The 19,138-nt window shown below is 37.7% G+C and overlaps 1 protein-coding gene across 1 annotated transcript in view; it reads right to left on the bottom strand.

Moving 5' to 3' along the window:
- The window catches only part of LCP1 (lymphocyte cytosolic protein 1 (L-plastin)), a 67,607-nt gene that overhangs the window by 10,348 nt on the left and 38,121 nt on the right, over positions 1-19,138 (bottom strand). The window contains exons 9-13 of the mRNA XM_005861394.2: positions 18,186-18,281; positions 7,824-8,019; positions 5,732-5,810; positions 5,047-5,161; positions 4,072-4,205 (exon numbers count right to left, since the gene is read on the bottom strand). Coding sequence (XP_005861456.1) covers positions 4,072-4,205; positions 5,047-5,161; positions 5,732-5,810; positions 7,824-8,019; positions 18,186-18,281 — 620 coding nt within the window. The remainder of the gene's footprint in view (positions 1-4,071; positions 4,206-5,046; positions 5,162-5,731; positions 5,811-7,823; positions 8,020-18,185; positions 18,282-19,138) is intronic.

Genomic DNA, 19,138 nt, shown 5'->3' with positions numbered 1-19,138 from the left:
AGCCTCAGCTTCAGCCAGGGTCTCAGTCAACCAAGCAGGATTGGAGAGGTGTGTGCGTGTGGGCCTCCAGGAGCTGCAGCCATTACTTTGTTGCTTTCCTGCCTTCCAACACTTGTTTTATTTATTTAACTTTTGAACCAGAAGGACAAACCTTTGTGTTTTGTTTTTCAAGGACCTATGCCAAATTCACTGTCCTAGACTGTTTGATTTGGGGAGAATCCTCTCATTTGTCTAACTCAGACTCTGTATTCATTTGCTGGAGTCTAACCGGCAGCCTACTTCTTTCAGGCTTTTGTCTCCAAATTTATACACACACTATTTGCCAGCTTTGCACCTTGAGGACTATTTTCAGGCTACTAAAAGGGAAAGGTTTAAACATACATCTCTTATTTGTTCTCAGGGGAAAAAATGGCATGCCCTTCATTGCCCAGATAAATGACCTTAGCACATCTGTGCAATCCAATGAAATAAATTCCAGCTAAAATTGCCTCTAATAGGTCTGTTAATGTGTAGCACATAGAGAAATACATTTCTTCTGGTGGCATTTACATAATTTTTAGTCATTTCATCGCCTTCAACAGTAATGTATTTCTCTCTCCACTTTTTTACATGCACAATTCTTATATAGTAGACACTCATGAGAAATGTGACATTAACCAGGTGGCAACAGTGGCAGTAGTAGACTAGACATTGTTATATATATGCCAGCCATAAAGTATGACTTTGGGCCACATTTTTATAAGACTTCCACAACAAAGATTATATTACAAGGTGATTTTCAGATATTATGAAATTCAAAATAGAATAGAATTGGCCTGAGTTTTTAAATAATTAAAACAGAAAATATCAAAGATTATTTTATATTCAAACCCACAGGTCAATTTAACTTTTGCAACTAAAAATATTTTTGCTTTGGTTTTTAAAACAATCAGTATCAAAGCCAGCTCATTAAGAGTTAAAAGCACATGTGAAAGACAACAGAGAAAAGTTCAAAAATAGTTTCTGAAAATGCACTGGTGAAAATGCATTGGTTAGAAACATACAGGTCTAGATACATGAAGTAAAAAAGGAGATAGAGTTGAAGTTTCTTTAGCTCTAGAGTTTTCTGGGCCAGAGGAGTTTTATGACACCTGCCTCAGACTTCAAGGAGGCCCCAGGTTAGAAATGGGTAGTAGAGAACTATACTTGATAAAACAAATGTGAATCAGACTGTGAAAGCTATTATAATCATGTCTGATTATCCTAAGCACCTGGAAACATTAACATAATTCGAGGACTATTATGAAGACCTGCAGACGGTGGCCTGGGCATGAAGCTGAAATGCCTAGACCAGTGATGGTGAACCTTTTGAGCTCGGTGGGTCAGCATTTTGAAAAACCCAAACTTAACTCTGGTGCCGTGTCACATATAGAAATTTTTTGATATTTGCAACCATAGTCAAACAAAGATTTATATTTTTGACATTTATTTTATATATTTAAATGCCATTTAACAAAAAAAAATCAACCAAAAAAATGAGTTCGCATGTCACCTCTGACACGCTTGTCATAGGTTTGCCATCACTGGTCTAGACACACAACACACCTTGTGGTTGCCATTACCTTATTAGATGTAAGATAAGGTGACATGTGGTTTCTGGAGCTTCCTTCCAGGTAGAAAAATGAATTAAGTCACATTAACATAGGCTCTAAGTAAGTGTTATAAGACTTCTGCCCAGTCAGAGCTATCATTATAGGGGGACAAAGCAAAGCATTTAAAAGTAAACTATTTTATACTTACAGATTTGCTTTCTAAAAGTCTCCTAAAAATACTTTTGTACCCCAAATTGCTTATTTTTCTCATAATTTATTTTATATTTGTATATCTTATTATATTCCACTATTACTAATAATACCAACATCTAGCTCTCATAGCAATCAAATTTATAGTCAGTTTTAAAAGATAGCTAATTTTTTTTAAAGAACTAGCAGAAAATTCTGCTTCTGTCCATGAGGCGGTTAACAGGACCTGATTTACCCTGCTGCCTTAGATACCTAAAACACAATGAAAAAGCACATGAAACAATGTGTTCAGACTTGGGGTAACGGAAAGCACAAAACAGTAGTCCCTGAAAGAGGGCAACCAAACATGGTTAGCCCTAAGATTGTCCCAGCTTATTGCATGAAGCGTTTCCAGGCTGCAGTGCAGGGAGAGGAACCCAAATAGAGCATAGCGTTGAGGGGAGGGCTGAAACCTCGAGGAAGCCAAGGTGCCTAGGATTTGTGGGACAGAATACCAGAGAAGAGAAAGCCACCTGTAAAGAAGAGAATCATTTAGAAAGAAAGTTCCAGAGACCTTCAGAGGGTGTGCCTCAAGTCTTTGGCGTGCATGTGAAGAAACTGCCAGAGGCTCGGAAAAGAATTGTCAGAAATGAATGGGCAGAACAATGCTTGGAGCTCACTCAAGGGTGGCAATAATTTGGTTCTCATCAGTCAGAGTGGAAGAACCATATGATACAAGGAGCATCAAGTAAAGTACTCAAAAGAGATGATCTCAGTATTGAAATACAAAATTAACTCAAGACTAATTAAGGCTTTAAGTAACCCTTAAAATGATCACCTGCTTTTTAGTAAGTAACAACTGCATCCCAGGACTAAATTCTAGAATATTTATTTAGAGGAAAACAGAAATATCCAGTACATATCAAGGAAAAGTTCACAATGTCTCATATACAATAAAAAAATTAGGAAGCATGCAGGGAAGTAGGAAAATATGACCCATAATGAGGATAAAAATCAATTAATAGAAACAGACCTAGAAATAACAGTTATTGTAATTATATTCTGTTTGTTCAAGAAGGTAGAGGAAAGAGCTATGGGATATGCCAAAAAGATCCGAATCAAGTATTTATACTTGAAAACCATAATGTCTTGGATAAACATTATATACCCTGAATGGGATTAATGGAAGATTAGATGTTGCAGAAGAGAGTAATGAATTAGAATACAAAGCAATAGAAACCACCCCTAATACAACATAGAGAGAAAAAAAGGAAAAATAGAGAGAAAAATGAATAGAACTTCAATGAACTCTGGGCACTTTCAAATGACCAAATATATATGTACCTGGAGTCCTCCCCCAAAACAAGGGTGGGTAAGTATAGGAGACATATTTGAAGCAATAAAGGCTAAAATTATTCCAAATTTGATTAAAACTATCAACCCACATATTCATGACAAATCTCAATCATGAGCAACATCAAAGGACATTATAACCAAATTGCTTTAAACCAGTGATAAAGAGAAAATCTTAAAAGAAGCCTGAGAAAAAAATATATTCTCTGTATATCATATTATATACAGAGAAAGAAAGATAAAAATGAGAAAGAAAGATATACAAATATAAAAATGATAAAAAAAGATTTATCTTTGGAAATAATGCAGACCAAAAGATACTAAACACTATCTTTGAAAAAAATATCTTTCAAAAATGAAAATGAACTTTTCAGACATGTAGAAGCTGAAATTATTCCTCTGCTCTATTACAAATATTTCCACTGGAAGGCATATGATATCAAATAAAAATCTGTATTTATACCATGGAAAGAAGAGTATCAGAAATGGCAAATATGTAGGTAAATGTAGCATATTTCCCCCATATTTTGAAAAAATCCCTTTTAAAGATAATAGACTGTTACTAACACAAGTCAATTTAAAAGCAAAAGGATAGAAGAAAAATATGCCATGTTAACACTAATCAACAGGAAGCTGAAGTGGCTAAATTAATATCACAAAAAGTAGATTTCAGAGAAAAGACTACTACCAGGCATAAAGAGAGTCATTCCCTAATGAAAAGGGGGTGATTAATTAAAAGGACAAAATAATCTAAAATATTTATGAACCTAATAAGAGTTTCAAAATACCTGAAACAAAACTGATAGAACTGAAAGGAAAAATTTTTAAAAGACTTTTGATTTTAAGTTTAGCTTAAAATATAGTTTTCCTAGATTAAGTCACATTCTTAAAAATTTTCTAGTACTTTTCTAGGTTAATAATACACTCAATAAAAAGCTATTTCCCTGAGTTGCATTACCTTCTCATTAACTGCCAAATCAAGGCCAATGTTAGTGTGCGGTTTCCTTCATTGAGATCTTGTCCACCAATGCCAACCAGGGAAAACTTAGCTTGATTCTTCCCCAATTCCACAGCATAGTTACAATTCTCAAGCTGTTAATGAAGAAAGAGGACAACAATCTAATGTAATCATCTCTATGGTGCTAAAATACTAAAAAAAAAATTATGATAACAAAAATAAAGACAAAATGAAATAAACATGGCCAGATTAAATGATCTCTCAAGTCTTGCCTGCTTCTGCAATTCTAGGATTCTAAATTAGACACAGAAAGTTCCATCTTTTCTTAAATAAAACCTTCCATTTCTACCAAAAAATATTCACAGTGTACTCTAAGTGTAAAACCAAAATAAATTCATCATTGTGGACATTTTCATGGCCATATCGCACTACATAAACAGGGAGCCATGCTCAGTTACCTGTCTGTAATATTCCTAAAATAGCTGAATTCCTAAAGGTTGGCCTGGAAAAATCTGGATTCTCTATTCTACATGCACACAGTGGACTGACATGTGAGACAGATATTCCTGTGGCTATGCTTGTATAGTAGGAAATGTTTGTGCCAACCGTGTTGCTACTTTTCCATAACAATGTGTTCTCACTGTGTTGACATTAGACAAACTATTTGTACAAGTCAAATTGTGAGTACAAAGTTCCATTTTTTTGGAAAATTAGAATGAGAATCTTGCTGGGGGGAAGAGACCCTGCCCTGCTCTAATTATCTTAATTAGAATTTTTACAGCATAATATTTAAAGACATCCAACATGGAATAATAAATAAACAAGCAACTCGCTTTAATAAAACTAGATTTCTGATTGCTCGACTGTAATTTTAAACCCTGGATAAACATTACTTATCTTCTAAGTTTGGCCTCCTGATAAAGTATTCACAGAATGGTTTTGCAGGCTTACGCCTACTGGAACATCTATATTTACCTTCTTCATATTGCCCCCCAGTTTGGGGTATGGTGGTTTGTTTACTCTGTTCCAATCAACAGGGACTTTAATCTTTTCATAGAGCTGGAAGATGACCAGGGCATCTGATAAGTCACTGAACAAAAAGCAAACACAAAAGAATTCTCAGATAGCGAACGAACATTTATGAAGGGTCTATAGTGAGCTAGGCATTTCTTTATATATTAGCTTAAGGAATATTCACAATTTGGTAAAATTGATGTAAACAGCTCCATCTTTTGAGGTAAAGAAACTGACTCAGACATTGAGGGAACTTATTTGAGGTCTTCCCTAGGAAGACCTATGTTCCTTCAACTAAAACTCATTGCCTCCAGGAAAAAAAATATGGCTCTAATAAGTGACATAGGAGACAATCACAAACTTAACATTTATTGTTTTGCCTACTTGTGAGCAGGTCATACATAGGCTGGCAACATATAGTACATTTGTCCTTTTGCTAGGTTATGATTTTGTATGAAACACTTAGCCAGGTTGGTGTATGAAAGTGAGTCTCTCTTTTTCTGAACATCCATCATCTGCAGATCAGTTTGGCACTTCTCCCCTTTGCATCAAGGTGCACACATTTTGTGAAGAGAACTGCATATCATAGCAGTATTTGAAATTTTGGGCATCTTTCAAGGTCTCAAGAGTTCCCAAATATTCTTACCTGTACAAATGATTGACTCGAGGGTTAACACCCAAGGAGTTCATCCAGTTCCTAAATGTCCGTTCTTCTCTTGTCTCACCTAAATTAATGAAGACTGGTTATCTTTCAGGCCCCTAGACAATATGCCTTATTAAAGTTTAACTAAAGAGATTGTAATAAAAACTGAAGTAGAATTTTAAAAATTAAATAAACCCTAATGGATTTGGATGAGGTTGCTATTCTGTGTTAATTTTTCTATTTCAATTTAACAAGTATTTCTCTGGTGTTTATTAGCAGTGGGCAAGATCCTTTGCAAGAAAACTGTCAGTTGGCCCTCAAAGGCTTACATTCTTTCTGGAAAAACTTCTGGTCATCAAAGAGAGCTCATGTAAGCTAGAGAGCTAATGTGCGAGGTAGACACGTTTGATATTTGAATTGAGATAGGGAAGAGAATAGTATGGGCTAAATTTGGAGGGAGAGGGATTTGAGCTTCACCTTCTAGAACTGGTAAAATCTGGCTAATGATGATTAAAGGGAAGAGGATTTAAGGATATGGTAGGGGTGGGATTAGGAGATAGAGTAAATATGAACCCAAAGGGAGTGATAGGCAAGGCCTTATTAAAACCATTAGGAACTGATTTTTCAGGGATCTGTGTTGTTCTGTGCATGGAGATAATGCTGTCCAGTGGCTGGAACCAGGATCAGGGATATTTGTGTGAGGTAGCAGATTTGGGTTGATATATTAGACAATCATTATGGTTCTTTTTTATATTACTATAATAAATTCTTGAATAAGGCCGAGATATAATGAAAGCAGTATTGTGATGTGCCTGACAGCAGTGTGTAGAATTTCTGGAAGGCAATATACATTTAAATTAAATTAAACATGCAGAGGGGATAGTGTTTGACACTAGCACATTTAAGAGCTTGATGAATGGAGGAATAGGCCCCCAAGACCTATTGAAATAGTTGGTGTATGATTTAACAAAAGTCTAAAAGAGCAGAAAGGAAAAATAATGATCAAAAAGCCATTCTATAGGAAGAATTATTAGTATTTGCTGATTCAATACATTTAGGGGTGAGGAAGATATTAAAGTAGAACTGAGGGATTTGGTAATTAAAGAAAAAAATGGTAAGGTTAATGGAAATGGAGACTTTCTGAAGGAAGGGGATGGGAGAAGGGTAGAATAGAAAGACAGTGGTGTATGTGTGTGGGAGAAATGATCAATTTTTCTTTGTAAATGCTGAATCTCAAGTGTTAGTGAAGAATCCAAAGGCGAATGTTCTAGAGACAGCTGGAAATGGGTGATAAGAGGCTTGATATATATACATGGAGTCAGCAAAATGCATGGACCACTGACCACAATTTATCAAATGATACAAATGCAGCAGTGTTGGAATACAAATTAATTTTGCATTTCTAGCTAGAGTAAAGCATTGTGGAGAAATGATCAACAATATGTTAAATCTGCATTTCCTTTCTTTGGCAATAGTCATTTAATATTAACTTTGTTTTGATTTTCCTGTCTCAGTATTGAGACTAACTCATGATGGGAATTAAAATAACCATCTCTGGCACTGTTACCTGTTAGAAACTGAGTAACACTATACGCTTTTTTGTTCACACTTAGGGAATCAACTCCCAAACTATAATTGTCAGGGATTCTGCCTCAAAATATGGTTGTGTGCCTCCCATAACCCAAAGCAAAGAAACAAAACAAAAACCTCAGTAAACACCTCCTAGAATAGTTAAAAAACATTTTTAGATGACGAGTGGCTGCAATTTCTTGCTTCTAGGAATTAACACTCAGTGACCTAAGTACATAATTAGATTTTTGGAAGTTAGGATTTATTTCATCTGATAATTAAGTTCATTGTTTTGCCTAAAACAATTCTGATAATGGATAAAGTCTATGTATTATGGATGTGATGTAATAATATTTGATTTTTCTTGCTTTGCTGTAATTGACTGGATTAATCTATTTTATTTCCTTTGTTATGTATCAGAGAATTCATAATCTGTTTGGGTTTTATATTTGCTTAGGAGGTGATTTTGAATTGCCTAGAATTGTGAATGATTTTTTAAACTCTCAATCAACTGGCTTTCAGTTACCTTCAAGAGCCCCCCAGTCTATGTCCTGGTTCTCTGGTTTGTGCAGGGCAGGATATCTGTTAAAGAGGTTGGCAATGAAAGCCAAGTTCAACTTGGGGTTCCCTCGGACAACATCTGTGGCTGTGACAAACTGCCGGCAGCCCAGCCTCTCCGCCTGCTGCAACATGCATTCTGCCCTCTGGATGTCATCCTTCTCCTGCAATGAAAAAATCAAGGCTGGGTGAAGGCTCTCCATGCACAAAGTAGACGTGGATAACAGAAAAAGAAATGGAAATCTTACTGAAGGAAACCTTTAGTGTTTAACCTCAAATAGACACCCAATAACAGCATATTGTTATTTATATTCTCCTGAACCGAAATCTGAAAAATCACAAATAAAAGGAATCTTATCACCAATAAGGGTTTAATCTCCAACATTTATAGGGAACTCATACAACTTAACAAAAGGAAGATAAACAATCCAATCAAAAAATGGGCAAAGGACCTAAATAGACACTTTTCAAAAGAGGACATTCAGAAAGCCAAGAGACATATGAAAACATGCTCAAAGTCACTAATCATCCGAGAGATGCAAATCAAAACAACAATGAGGTACCATCTCACACCTGTCAGAATGGCTATCATCAACAAATCAACAAACGACAAGTGCTGGAGAGGATGTGGAGAAAAAGGAACACTCGTGCACTGCTGGTGGGAATGCAGACTGGTGCAGCCACTATGGAAGACAGTATGGAGTTTCCTCAAAAAACAAAACATGGAACTCCCATTTGACCCTGTGATCCCACTTCTAGGAATATATCCCAAGAAACCAAAAACACCAATCAGAAAGGATATATGCACCCCTATGTTCATAGCAGCACAATTCACCATAGCTAAGATCTGGAAACAGCCTAAGTGCCCATCAGTAGATGAATGGATTAGAAAACTGTGGTACATCTACACGATGGAATACTATGCTGCTGTAAAAAAGAAGGAACTCTTACAATTTGCAACGGCATGGATGGAGCTGGAGAGCATTATGCTAAGTGAAATAAGCCAGTCAATGAAGGAAAAATACCACATGATCTCACTCATTCATGGATAATAGAGACCATTATAAACTTTTGAACAATAATAGATACAGAGGCAGAGCTGCCTCAAACTGATTGTCAAACTGCAGTGGGAAGGCCAGAGAGGGTTGGGGGGCAGAAGGGAGGGGAGTAAGAGATCAACCGAAGGACTTGTATGCATGCATATAAGCAAAACCAATGGACATAAGACACTGGGGGGTAGGGGAGGCCAGGGGATTGTCAAGGGCGGGAAAAAAAGGAGACATATGTAATACTCTTTGTAATACTTTAAGCAATAAAACAATAAAAAAATCAAGTGAATAACAACAACAACAACAAACAAATAAAAGGAATCTTGGGAGTTAAGTAATCCAGTCCTCTCATCTCTATACAGGACCATTTCAGAGGAATGATTTGCTGTCCTGTTTTTTAAAATATTCAGTAGACACCACCCCAGATGGTGCAGGGAGGCTAACACCAGCGGGATTTCCTGCGCAGACACCATCTCTGGCTGCTGAGTGTAGCAAAAGCTAGCAGGACCCCAAGCGCCTGCAGCTGACACCTGTGGGACCAGCTTTGTAGGGAAGGGAATATAGCTCAGAACAGGGACAATCAAGGTGAGAGACTCAAGGCAGACCCAGCCTCTGGTCAAAGGAGTTCCTGACCACTGGACTACTAGGGGCTTCAACCTCTTGGACCTCAATCTGGCTGCCCAGGGCCAGAAAGGTACAGTAATTAACATTAATCTGCACTGAGAAGCTCCCAGGAGGCCCAGGGTAGACACACCAAACATCAAAGCAAAATACAGCGAGCCCCAGAAATAGTGGGCTCAAAGCAGCTATATAACAGCTGGCACAACAACATTGGGGTTAAACCTCACTGGCAGCAATTTGGAGGGGAGAACCCTCCCACGAATGGGACATCAACAATCCAGATCCAATTATAACAGGAGAGCCCAAATAATGCGCACAGGGGCATTCCTAGAGCATCCAGCTCAGGTGAAAAAGGAGAATGCACCACTGGACCCTTCCAGACACTTTTTACATAAGGCCATCCCACAAAAACTTGGAGGCATAGCAGTTCTAACACATAGAAGCAAATACAAAGAGACAGCTAAATGGGGAGACAAACAAACAACCCCCAATGACAGAAAAGGAGGAATCTCCAGAAGAAGAACTAAATGAAAAGAAAGCAAGCAAGCTATCAGACATAGAGTTCAAAGCAATGATTATAAAGATGGTTAAGGAACTTAGTGTAAATTACAACAGCATGAAAAGGGAAATAGAGGCCATGAATAAGAACCATACAGAAATGAAGAATGATATATCTGTCATAAAGAATACACTGGAAGGGATTAAAAGTAGATTGGATAAAGCAGGAGATTGAATCAGTGATTTGGAAGACAAGGTAGAAATAAATACCCAATTAGAGCAGCAAATAGAAAAAAGAATTAAAAAACAGGGAGATAGCTTAATAGAGCTCCAGGACAACATGAAACATGACATCATCCACATTACAGGAATACTAGAAGGGGGAGAGGGAGAGCAAGCAACAAAGAACCTGTTTAAAGAAATAATGACAGAAAACTTTCCCAACTTACTAGTGGAAAATTTCACACAAGTTCAGAAGGCACAGAGAGTCCCAATCAAGATTAACCCTAAGAGACCCACACCTAGACACATCATAATTAAAATGGCAAACATTAAAGACAAAGAAAGAGTCTTAAAGGCAGCAAAAGAGGGACAAAACCTTACCTAAAAAGGAGTTCCCATTAGAACAAGCATGTCAAACTTTCAGCCCGCCAGCCTCAAGTTTGGCATGCTTTCATGAGAATGCCAGCTGACTTCCCAAGAGAAATACTTCAGGCCAGAAGGGAGTGGCATAAAGTACTCTAAGTAATGAAAAGCAAGGGCCTAAATCCAAGACTACTCTATCCAGCAAGGTTATTTTTTAAAATTGAAGGTGAAATAAAAAGCTTTCCAGATAAAAAATGGTTAAATGAATACATTTATCACCAAACCAGCAATGCAAGAAATGTTAAAGGGACTGTTTTAAGAAGAACAGAAGAGAGAGAGAGGATCATAGTCATAAAGAAAATAAAAATGGCAGTAAGTAAATACCTTTCAATAATAACCTTAAATGTAAGTGGCTTAAATGCTCCAGTCAAAAGACATAAGGTGACTGAGTGGATAAGAAAACATGACCCATATATATACTGTCCACAAGAGACCCACCTCAGAACAAAATACACTTAGACTGAGAATGAAGGGATGGAAAAATATATTCCATGCAGGAAAAAAAAAACTGGAGTAGCAAGACTCATATCTGACAAATTAGACCTCATAACAAAGTCCTTGCTCCAGTCAAAAGACATAAGGTGACTGAGTGGATAAGAAAACATGACCCATATATATACTGTCCACAAGAGACCCACCTCAGAACAAAATACACTTAGACTGAGAATGAAGGGATGGAAAAATATATTCCATGCAGGAAAAAAAAAACTGGAGTAGCAAGACTCATATCTGACAAATTAGACCTCATAACAAAGTCCTTAACAGGAGACAAAGAAGGTCACTTCATAATACTAAAGGGAATGACTCAACAAGAAAATATAACCCTTATAAACATATATGTACCCAATATAGGAGTACCCAAGTTCATAAAAAAAACTCTTGATGGACTTTAAGGGAGAAATCAACAGCAGTACAGTCATAGTAGATGTGTGTGTGTGTGTGTGTGTGTGTGTGTGTGTGTGTGTGTGTGTGATAGTAGACTTTAGCACCCATAGTCTGCACTGGATAGATCTTCCAAGACAAAAATCTAACAAGAAAACAGAGGCCTTCAATGACACACTAGATCAGATGGATCTAACTGATATTTACAGAACATTTCAACCCAAGCAACAGAATATACATTCTTCTCAAGTGCACATGGAACATTCTCAAAGATAAACCACATGTTAGGGCACAACACAAGTCTCTACAAATTCAAGAAGATTGATATGATACCAAGCATCTTCTCAGATAACAATGGCATGAAGTTAGAAATCAACTACAATAAAAATACTCAAATACATGGAGGCTAAATAACATGTTATTAAACAATGAATGGATTACCAATGAGATCAAGCAAGAAATTAAAAACTTCCTGGAGACAAATGAAAATGAACATACAACCAATACCTATGGGACATGGTGAAAACAGTGTTGAGAGGGAAGTTCATAGTACCACAGGCAACTCAAGAAACTAGAAAAAGGACTAATAAACTATCTAACCTTACAACTAAATGAATTATAAAGAAAACAGAAAGAAAATTCCAGAGGAAGTATAAGGAAGAAAATGATAAATATCAGAATAGAAATAAATGATAGAGAGACTTAAAAGACAGTACAAAAGATCAATAAATCCAAGAGCTCCTAGCCAGACTCCTCAAGAACCAAAGAAAGAGGACCCACATAAGTAAAATCAGAAATGAAAGAGGTGATATAACAATGGACCACAGAAATACAAAGGATTGTTAGCAAATACTATGAACAACTATATGCCAGCAAACTAGATAACTTGGTTGAAATGGACAAATTCCGAGAAACAGATTCTTCCACAACTAAATCAGGAAGAATCAGAAAACCTGAGTAGGCCAATAACAACTAATGAAATTAAAACAGTAATGAAAAAACTTCCAGTAAACAAAAGTCCTGAACTGGATGGATTTACAGGTGAATTTTACCAAACATTCAAAGAACTAAGACCTATCTTCCTCAAACTATCCCAAAAAATCCAAGAGGAAGGAACACGCCCAAGCTCCTTTTAAAAAACCAACATTATCCTAATTCCAAAACCATATAAGGATACTACAAAGAAAGAGAGTTACAGGCCAGTATCCCTGATGCACACAGATGCTAAAATCCTCAAAAAATATTAGCAAGTCAGATCAAGCAAGACATTAAAAAGATCATATATTATAATCAGTGGGATTTATTCCAGGGAAGCAAGGCTGGTACAATATTCACAAATCAATAAATGTGATACATCACATAAACAAATTAAAAGATAAAAACCACATGGTCATATCAATAGATGCAGAAAAGGCATGCGATAAAATTCAGCACCCATTTTTGATAAAAATTCTCAGTATAGTGGGAATAGAGGGGTCATACCTCAACATAATAAAGGCCATATATGACAAACCTACAACCAACATCATACTCAATGGACAAAAACTAAAAGTGTTTCTCTTAAGAACACGATCAAGACAGGAATGTCTGCTTTCACCACTCTTATTAAACAGTACTGGAAGTTGTAGCCACAGCAATCAGATAAGAAGAGGAGGAAGAAAAACTCTCATTATTTGCAGTTTACATGATGTTGTACATAGAAACCCCTAAAGACTCTACCAGGAAATTACTAGACTTAATAAATGAATTAGGCAATGTAGCCGGATATAAAATCAACACCCAGAATCAATGGCATTTCTATACACAAATAATGAACTCTGAAAAAGAAATTAAAAAAGCAATCCCATTTACTTTTGCAACAAAAAAGATAAGGTACCTAGGAATAAACTTAACCAAGGAGCTAAAAGACCTGTACTTGGAAAACTATAGGACATTAAAAAAAGAAATGGAGGGAGATACAAACAAAAGAAAGCATATACCATATTCATGAATTGGAAGAATTAACATCATTAAAATGTCTATACCCAAAGCAATCTAAAGATTCAATGCAATTCTTATTAAAATACTAATGGCATATTTCACAGAGCTAGAAGAAAGACTCCAAAAATTTATATGAAACCATAAAAGACCCAGAAGAGATGCAACAATCTTGAGAAAGAAGAGCGAGATAGGAGGGATCACAATACTGATAGAAAACCATACTACAAAGCCATTATAACCAAAACAGCCTGGTATGGGTTGGCACAAGAATGGGCATATAGTCCAATGGATCAGAAGAGACCCCAGAAATTGATCCATACCATATGGTCAATTAATATTTGACAAAGGAGGCAAGAACACACAATGGAGTAAAGATAGTCTTTTAAACAAATGGTGATGGGAAAACTGCACAGACACATGCAAAAAGATGAAACTCAACCAGCAATTTACACCATACACAAGAATAAACTCAAGTGGATAAAAGACAAATGTAAGGCATGAAACCATAATAATCTTAGAGGAGAACATAGGCAGTAAAATCTCAGACATCTCATGTAGCAATATGTTTATGGCTACATCTCTTAGGGCAAAGGAAACGAAGGAAAAAATAAACAAATGGGACTAAATATAAATAAAAAGCTTCTGCACAGCAAAAGAAACCATCAACAAAAGGAAAAGGGAGCCCACAGTATGGGAAAACAATTTGCCAATGATACGTCTGATAAGGGGTTAATGTCCAAAATACATAAAGATACAAATCAACAAAAGGAAGGTAAACAATCCAATAAAAAAATGGGCAGAAGATTGGAATAGACATTTTTTCCAAAGAGGAAGTACAAATGGCCAAGACATATGAAAAATTCTCAAAGTCACTAATCATCAGAGAAATGCAAATTAAAACCACAATGAGATACCACCTCAAACCTGTCAGAATGGCTATCATAAAAAGAAATCAACAAATAACAAGTGCTGGTGAGGATGTGGAGAAATGAGAACACTAGTTTATTGCTGGTGGGAATGCAGATTGGTGCAGCCACTATGGAAAAACAGTATGGCGTTTCCTCAAAAAATTAAAAATGGAACTTCCATTTGACCCTGCCGGAAGCCGGCCATCCTACTTCTCAAAATCTATCCTAAAAACCTCAAAACACAAATTAGAAAGAATACATGCACACCTATGTTCATAGCAGCATTATTTACCATAGCTAAGATTTGGAAACAGCCCAAGTGTCCATCAGTAGATGAATGGATAAAAAAGCTGTGGTTCATTTACACTATGGAATACTATTCAGCTGTAAAAAAGAGGGATCTCTTACCCTTTGGGACAGCATGGATGGACCTGGAAAATATTATGCTAAGTGAAATAAGTCAATCTGAGAAAGACAAATATCACATGATCTCACTTATTTGTGGAATCTAATGAAAAAAAAATGAATTGACAACAAAATAAGACCCGAAGCATGAAACAGACTGACATACTTTGATGTGGGGTTGGTAGGATGAGAAGAGATAACCAAAGAACTTATATACTTACTAGAGGCCTGGTGCACTTGTGGGGGGAGGGGTCCCTCAGCCTGGCCTGTGCCCTCTCGCAGTCCAGGACCCCTTGGGGGATGTCCAACTGATGGCTCAGGCCCGCTCTCCGGGGGATCAGGCCTAAGCTGGCAGTCAGACATCCCTCTGGCAGCACGGGAGCCCTCAGGGGATGTCTGACTAATGGCTTAGGCCCGCTCCCCCTGTGGAAGTGGGCCTAAGCCATTAGTTGGACATCCTTAGTGCTGCAATGGAGGCGGGAGAGGCTCCCGCCACCACCGCTGCACTGGCCAGCCATGAGCTGGCTTCTGGCTGAGCGGCGCTCCCCCTATGGAAGTGCACTGACCACCAGGGGGCAGCTCCTGCCTTGAGTGTCTGGCCCCTGGTGGTCAGTGTGTGTCATAGCGACTGGTCATTCCAGGTCATTCAGCCATTAGGGTCAACTTGCATATTACCCTTTTATTATATAGGTCTAGTGGCCTGTGCACAAAATTCGTGCATGGGGAGGGGGTGACCTTCAGCCTGGCTTGCATCCTCTCCAATCTGGGACCCCTCAGGGGATGTCCAACTGCGAGGGATCGGGCCTAAACTGGCAGTCGGACATCCCTCTCACAATCCGGGACTGCTGGCTCCTAACTGCTTGCCTACCTGCCTGCCTGATTGCCCCTTACTGCTTCTGCCTGCCAGCCTGATCGGCCCCTAACTGCTCCCCTGCTGGCCTGATTGATGCCTAACTGCTCCCCTGCTGGCCCGATCACCCCCAACTGCCCTCCCCTGCCGGCCTGATTGCCCCCAACTGCCCTCCTCTGCCAGCTCGATCACCCACAACTGCCCTTCCCTGCTGAGATCCACCTCCTCAGCTGGGACTTGCCTCCTCCTTGCAAGGTGGCGGAGATGCCAGGACCAATCTCCTCCACACCACGCAGAGCCACAGGACCCTCAGGCCTCACTGCACAGAGCGGCTGGCAGGCCCCGCCTCCACTGTGCATGTGGCCATATTGTGGTGGCCATCTTGTGGTGGCCATCTTGTGGTAGCCACCTTGTGGTGACATCACGCACAAGGGCCACCTAGGCTTTTATTAGTATAGATATGCATAGCCCATAGACACGGGCAATAGGATAGTGAAATCTTGTGAGGGGGTAAGGGCTGGGAGGAGGGAGTAAAGGGGGGGATGGGAGGAAATGGGATATATTTGTAATACTATCAACAAAGAAAATATATTTTAAAAAATATTCAGTAGATTCTACAATTTATTAAGTGGATTTAATTATCTTCAACCATTGAGCTTACTTTTTATTATTTCTTTTCTACCAAAAATGTTTATTTATTAAGTAATAAATTATATTCCTATTTTTAGTTCATCAAAGATATTTATATCTGCCATTGAAAATGTATGACTAGTATAACCACATTTCCCACACTGAAATGGTATACATGCAACTTAAATAAAATAAACATGATGAGTTATTTAAGCTACATATTGTCATTAATAAATATATAATATCAATTTGGCTTTTGCAGACTTCAGACTGAGAACCACTCACTGAACATATTAAAAGTCTATTCAGCTCTACCCGGTTTGACTCAGTGGATAGAACATTGGCCTGCAGACTGAAGGGTCCCAGGTTCGATTCTAGTCAAGGGCACATGCCAGGGTTGTGGGCTCAATCCACAGTGCTGGGCATGCAGGAGGCAGCCAATCATTTATGTTTCTATCTCTCTCTCCCTTTCCTTTCCTCTCTGAAAACAATATATATATATATTTAAAAAGTTTATTCATATAGTTTTAGAGAATCTCCTGTCATTTGTAAGCAGACTCTTATTAAAAGACTCTTGTTGAATTATGATCCACTGTCCTTAAAGCTCTGAAGAGTCTATGAAAACACCAATTTTCAGAAAACAGAACTTCAGACTAGAATTATTTCTTAATATGATGCTTTACTAGATAACACTATATACATTATACAGTTCATGAGCTTTACTTCTCATTCAGGAATGAATTGATTTTAATATTAACTCATTGGGTTGAAGCAGGGGTGGGCAAACTTTTTGACTCGAGGGCCACAATGGGTTCTTAAACTGGACCGGAGGGCCGGAACGAAAGCATGGATGGAGTGTTTGTGTGAACTAATATAAATTCAAAGTAAACATCATTACATAAAAGGGTACGGTCTTTTTTTTTTTTAGTTTTATTCATAGTTTGCCCACGGCTGGGTTGAAGTCTAATAATATTAATTGAGGCACAAAAATAGGTAAGATGATTTCTCAAGATCAATATTAAAATGGTGGCAAAACTAAAGTTTTGACATTCAGACTCATGCTATGCCCACTATTTTTAAGAATCCTCAAACAAGACACTTCTAAGAATTCACACATCCTGCCCAATCTTTTCCTCCCATTACCCTTAGTGATGTAGTGAGGGAGGGCTGTGGCTGGGTGAATTTTGGAGCCACCCTTAGGTTTAAATTCTTGCTGTACCAGGCACTGGGCTCTGTGGCCATAAGATAATTATTAGCTTCTCTGACCTTCAGTTTTCTCAACAATAAAGCAGTTTAACATTTACCTCAGTGATGTTTGTAAGGATTAGAGGCTGTATACGCAACATGCCTTGCACAGTACCTGGCACATTGGAGGAACTCAACAAGAAGGGATTCCTTTTTTTTAAATTATTGCTAGAGGAAAAGGGCCCCAGATTTGGATCAAATTATTTCCAAAAATCTGTCATATGATCTTAATTAAGCCTTCTGATCAGTTTTCATCACCAAAGTGAGAATTTATTTATTTGTATAAATATTTCATCTATTTCCAGAAATAATACTCAGGAACCTAAATATGGAAATAATACCTCTTGGTACTGTGGAGCCTATTAAATGATGAGAAATATACAGAAGTGCCTAGTATGGTGTATGGCACTTAATTGGTATTAGTTTCTTTCTTTCCTTAATATTTATTTCCAGGTTAAATTTCCCACAATTATTACCCCAAACTGTTAACAGTTTTTAAAGGCTTTAAACAGAGATGTCCCCTCATGCAACCTCAGAGTCAGGTCATACAGGTCAATGGGACCCCAATGCAAAGGCAGCATTGTGTTCTCTAAACAGAGCTTGGAACATGGCCTTACCCTTAGTCCTGACATGTCAATCACAACAGCAGGAATACCTTCTTCATCTCCTTTTGGAGCAACCTGTTCCAGCAGGTGGTAATAAGCTTTTGAGTCCTGTGAGAAATTAAAATTTTAAATTACATGTTTAGTACAATGACTTCCCAAAAGCAAATATTTTTCATTTCTTATTCAACTATCATTCAAGAATGCAACTTAATTAACAAAGCTGGAAACATTCACTAATTTGAATTTTCTATTTCTCTGTTTACATACTATATTTGCTTTTATTTTTACAATGAATATAACATTAAAAATATAGGACATACACAAAGAGAAACCCAAAGATTTAAATACAATTCCTTTGACCTTAAGGGAGAAAAATAATTTACGAACATGTATTAAATTGTATACAGGAAAATATATATACCTTTATATTGCTGAAGTCAGTCAGCTAAAGTTTAATTTTTAAAAAGTGACAGGAAAAGGAAGCGGAAGTTTAAAAAAGAGTTTAAAAATACATTTAAATAGATAATAAGCAAAAGAAGAATATTTTAAACAAGCAGTTTTTATGTAAAAGGAGAGATATTGAGATGACAAGTTAATTTAATGTTTATCCAGAAGCTAGAAAAAGTGGTTAAGCTTAGTTATAGCAGACTGTATGTAGATAGTGAACTATTATGTTTTCTTAGATTCTGGAAATACACTTATTGATAAATAGAATATTTCTCAGAATTGTAGTCTTAAAGTTATAGATGTACTAGAGGCCCGGTGCACGAAATTCATGCACGGGAGGGGTGTCCCTTCAGCCCAGCCTGTACCCTCTCCAACCTGGGACCCCTTGGGGGATATCCAACTGCTGGGATCGGGCCTAAACTGGCAGTCAGACATCCTTCTCACAATCCTGGACTGCTGGCTCCTAATTGCTCACCTGCCTGCCTGCCTGGTCACCCCTAACTGGCCCCCACCCCACC

Source organism: Myotis brandtii, unplaced genomic scaffold, assembly GCF_000412655.1.
Source record: "Myotis brandtii unplaced genomic scaffold, ASM41265v1 scaffold15, whole genome shotgun sequence".
Classification (NCBI taxonomy): Eukaryota; Metazoa; Chordata; class Mammalia; order Chiroptera; family Vespertilionidae; genus Myotis; species Myotis brandtii.
The sequence above is the reverse complement of the archived record's forward strand: the minus strand, read 5'-3'. Positions and strand labels throughout refer to the sequence as shown.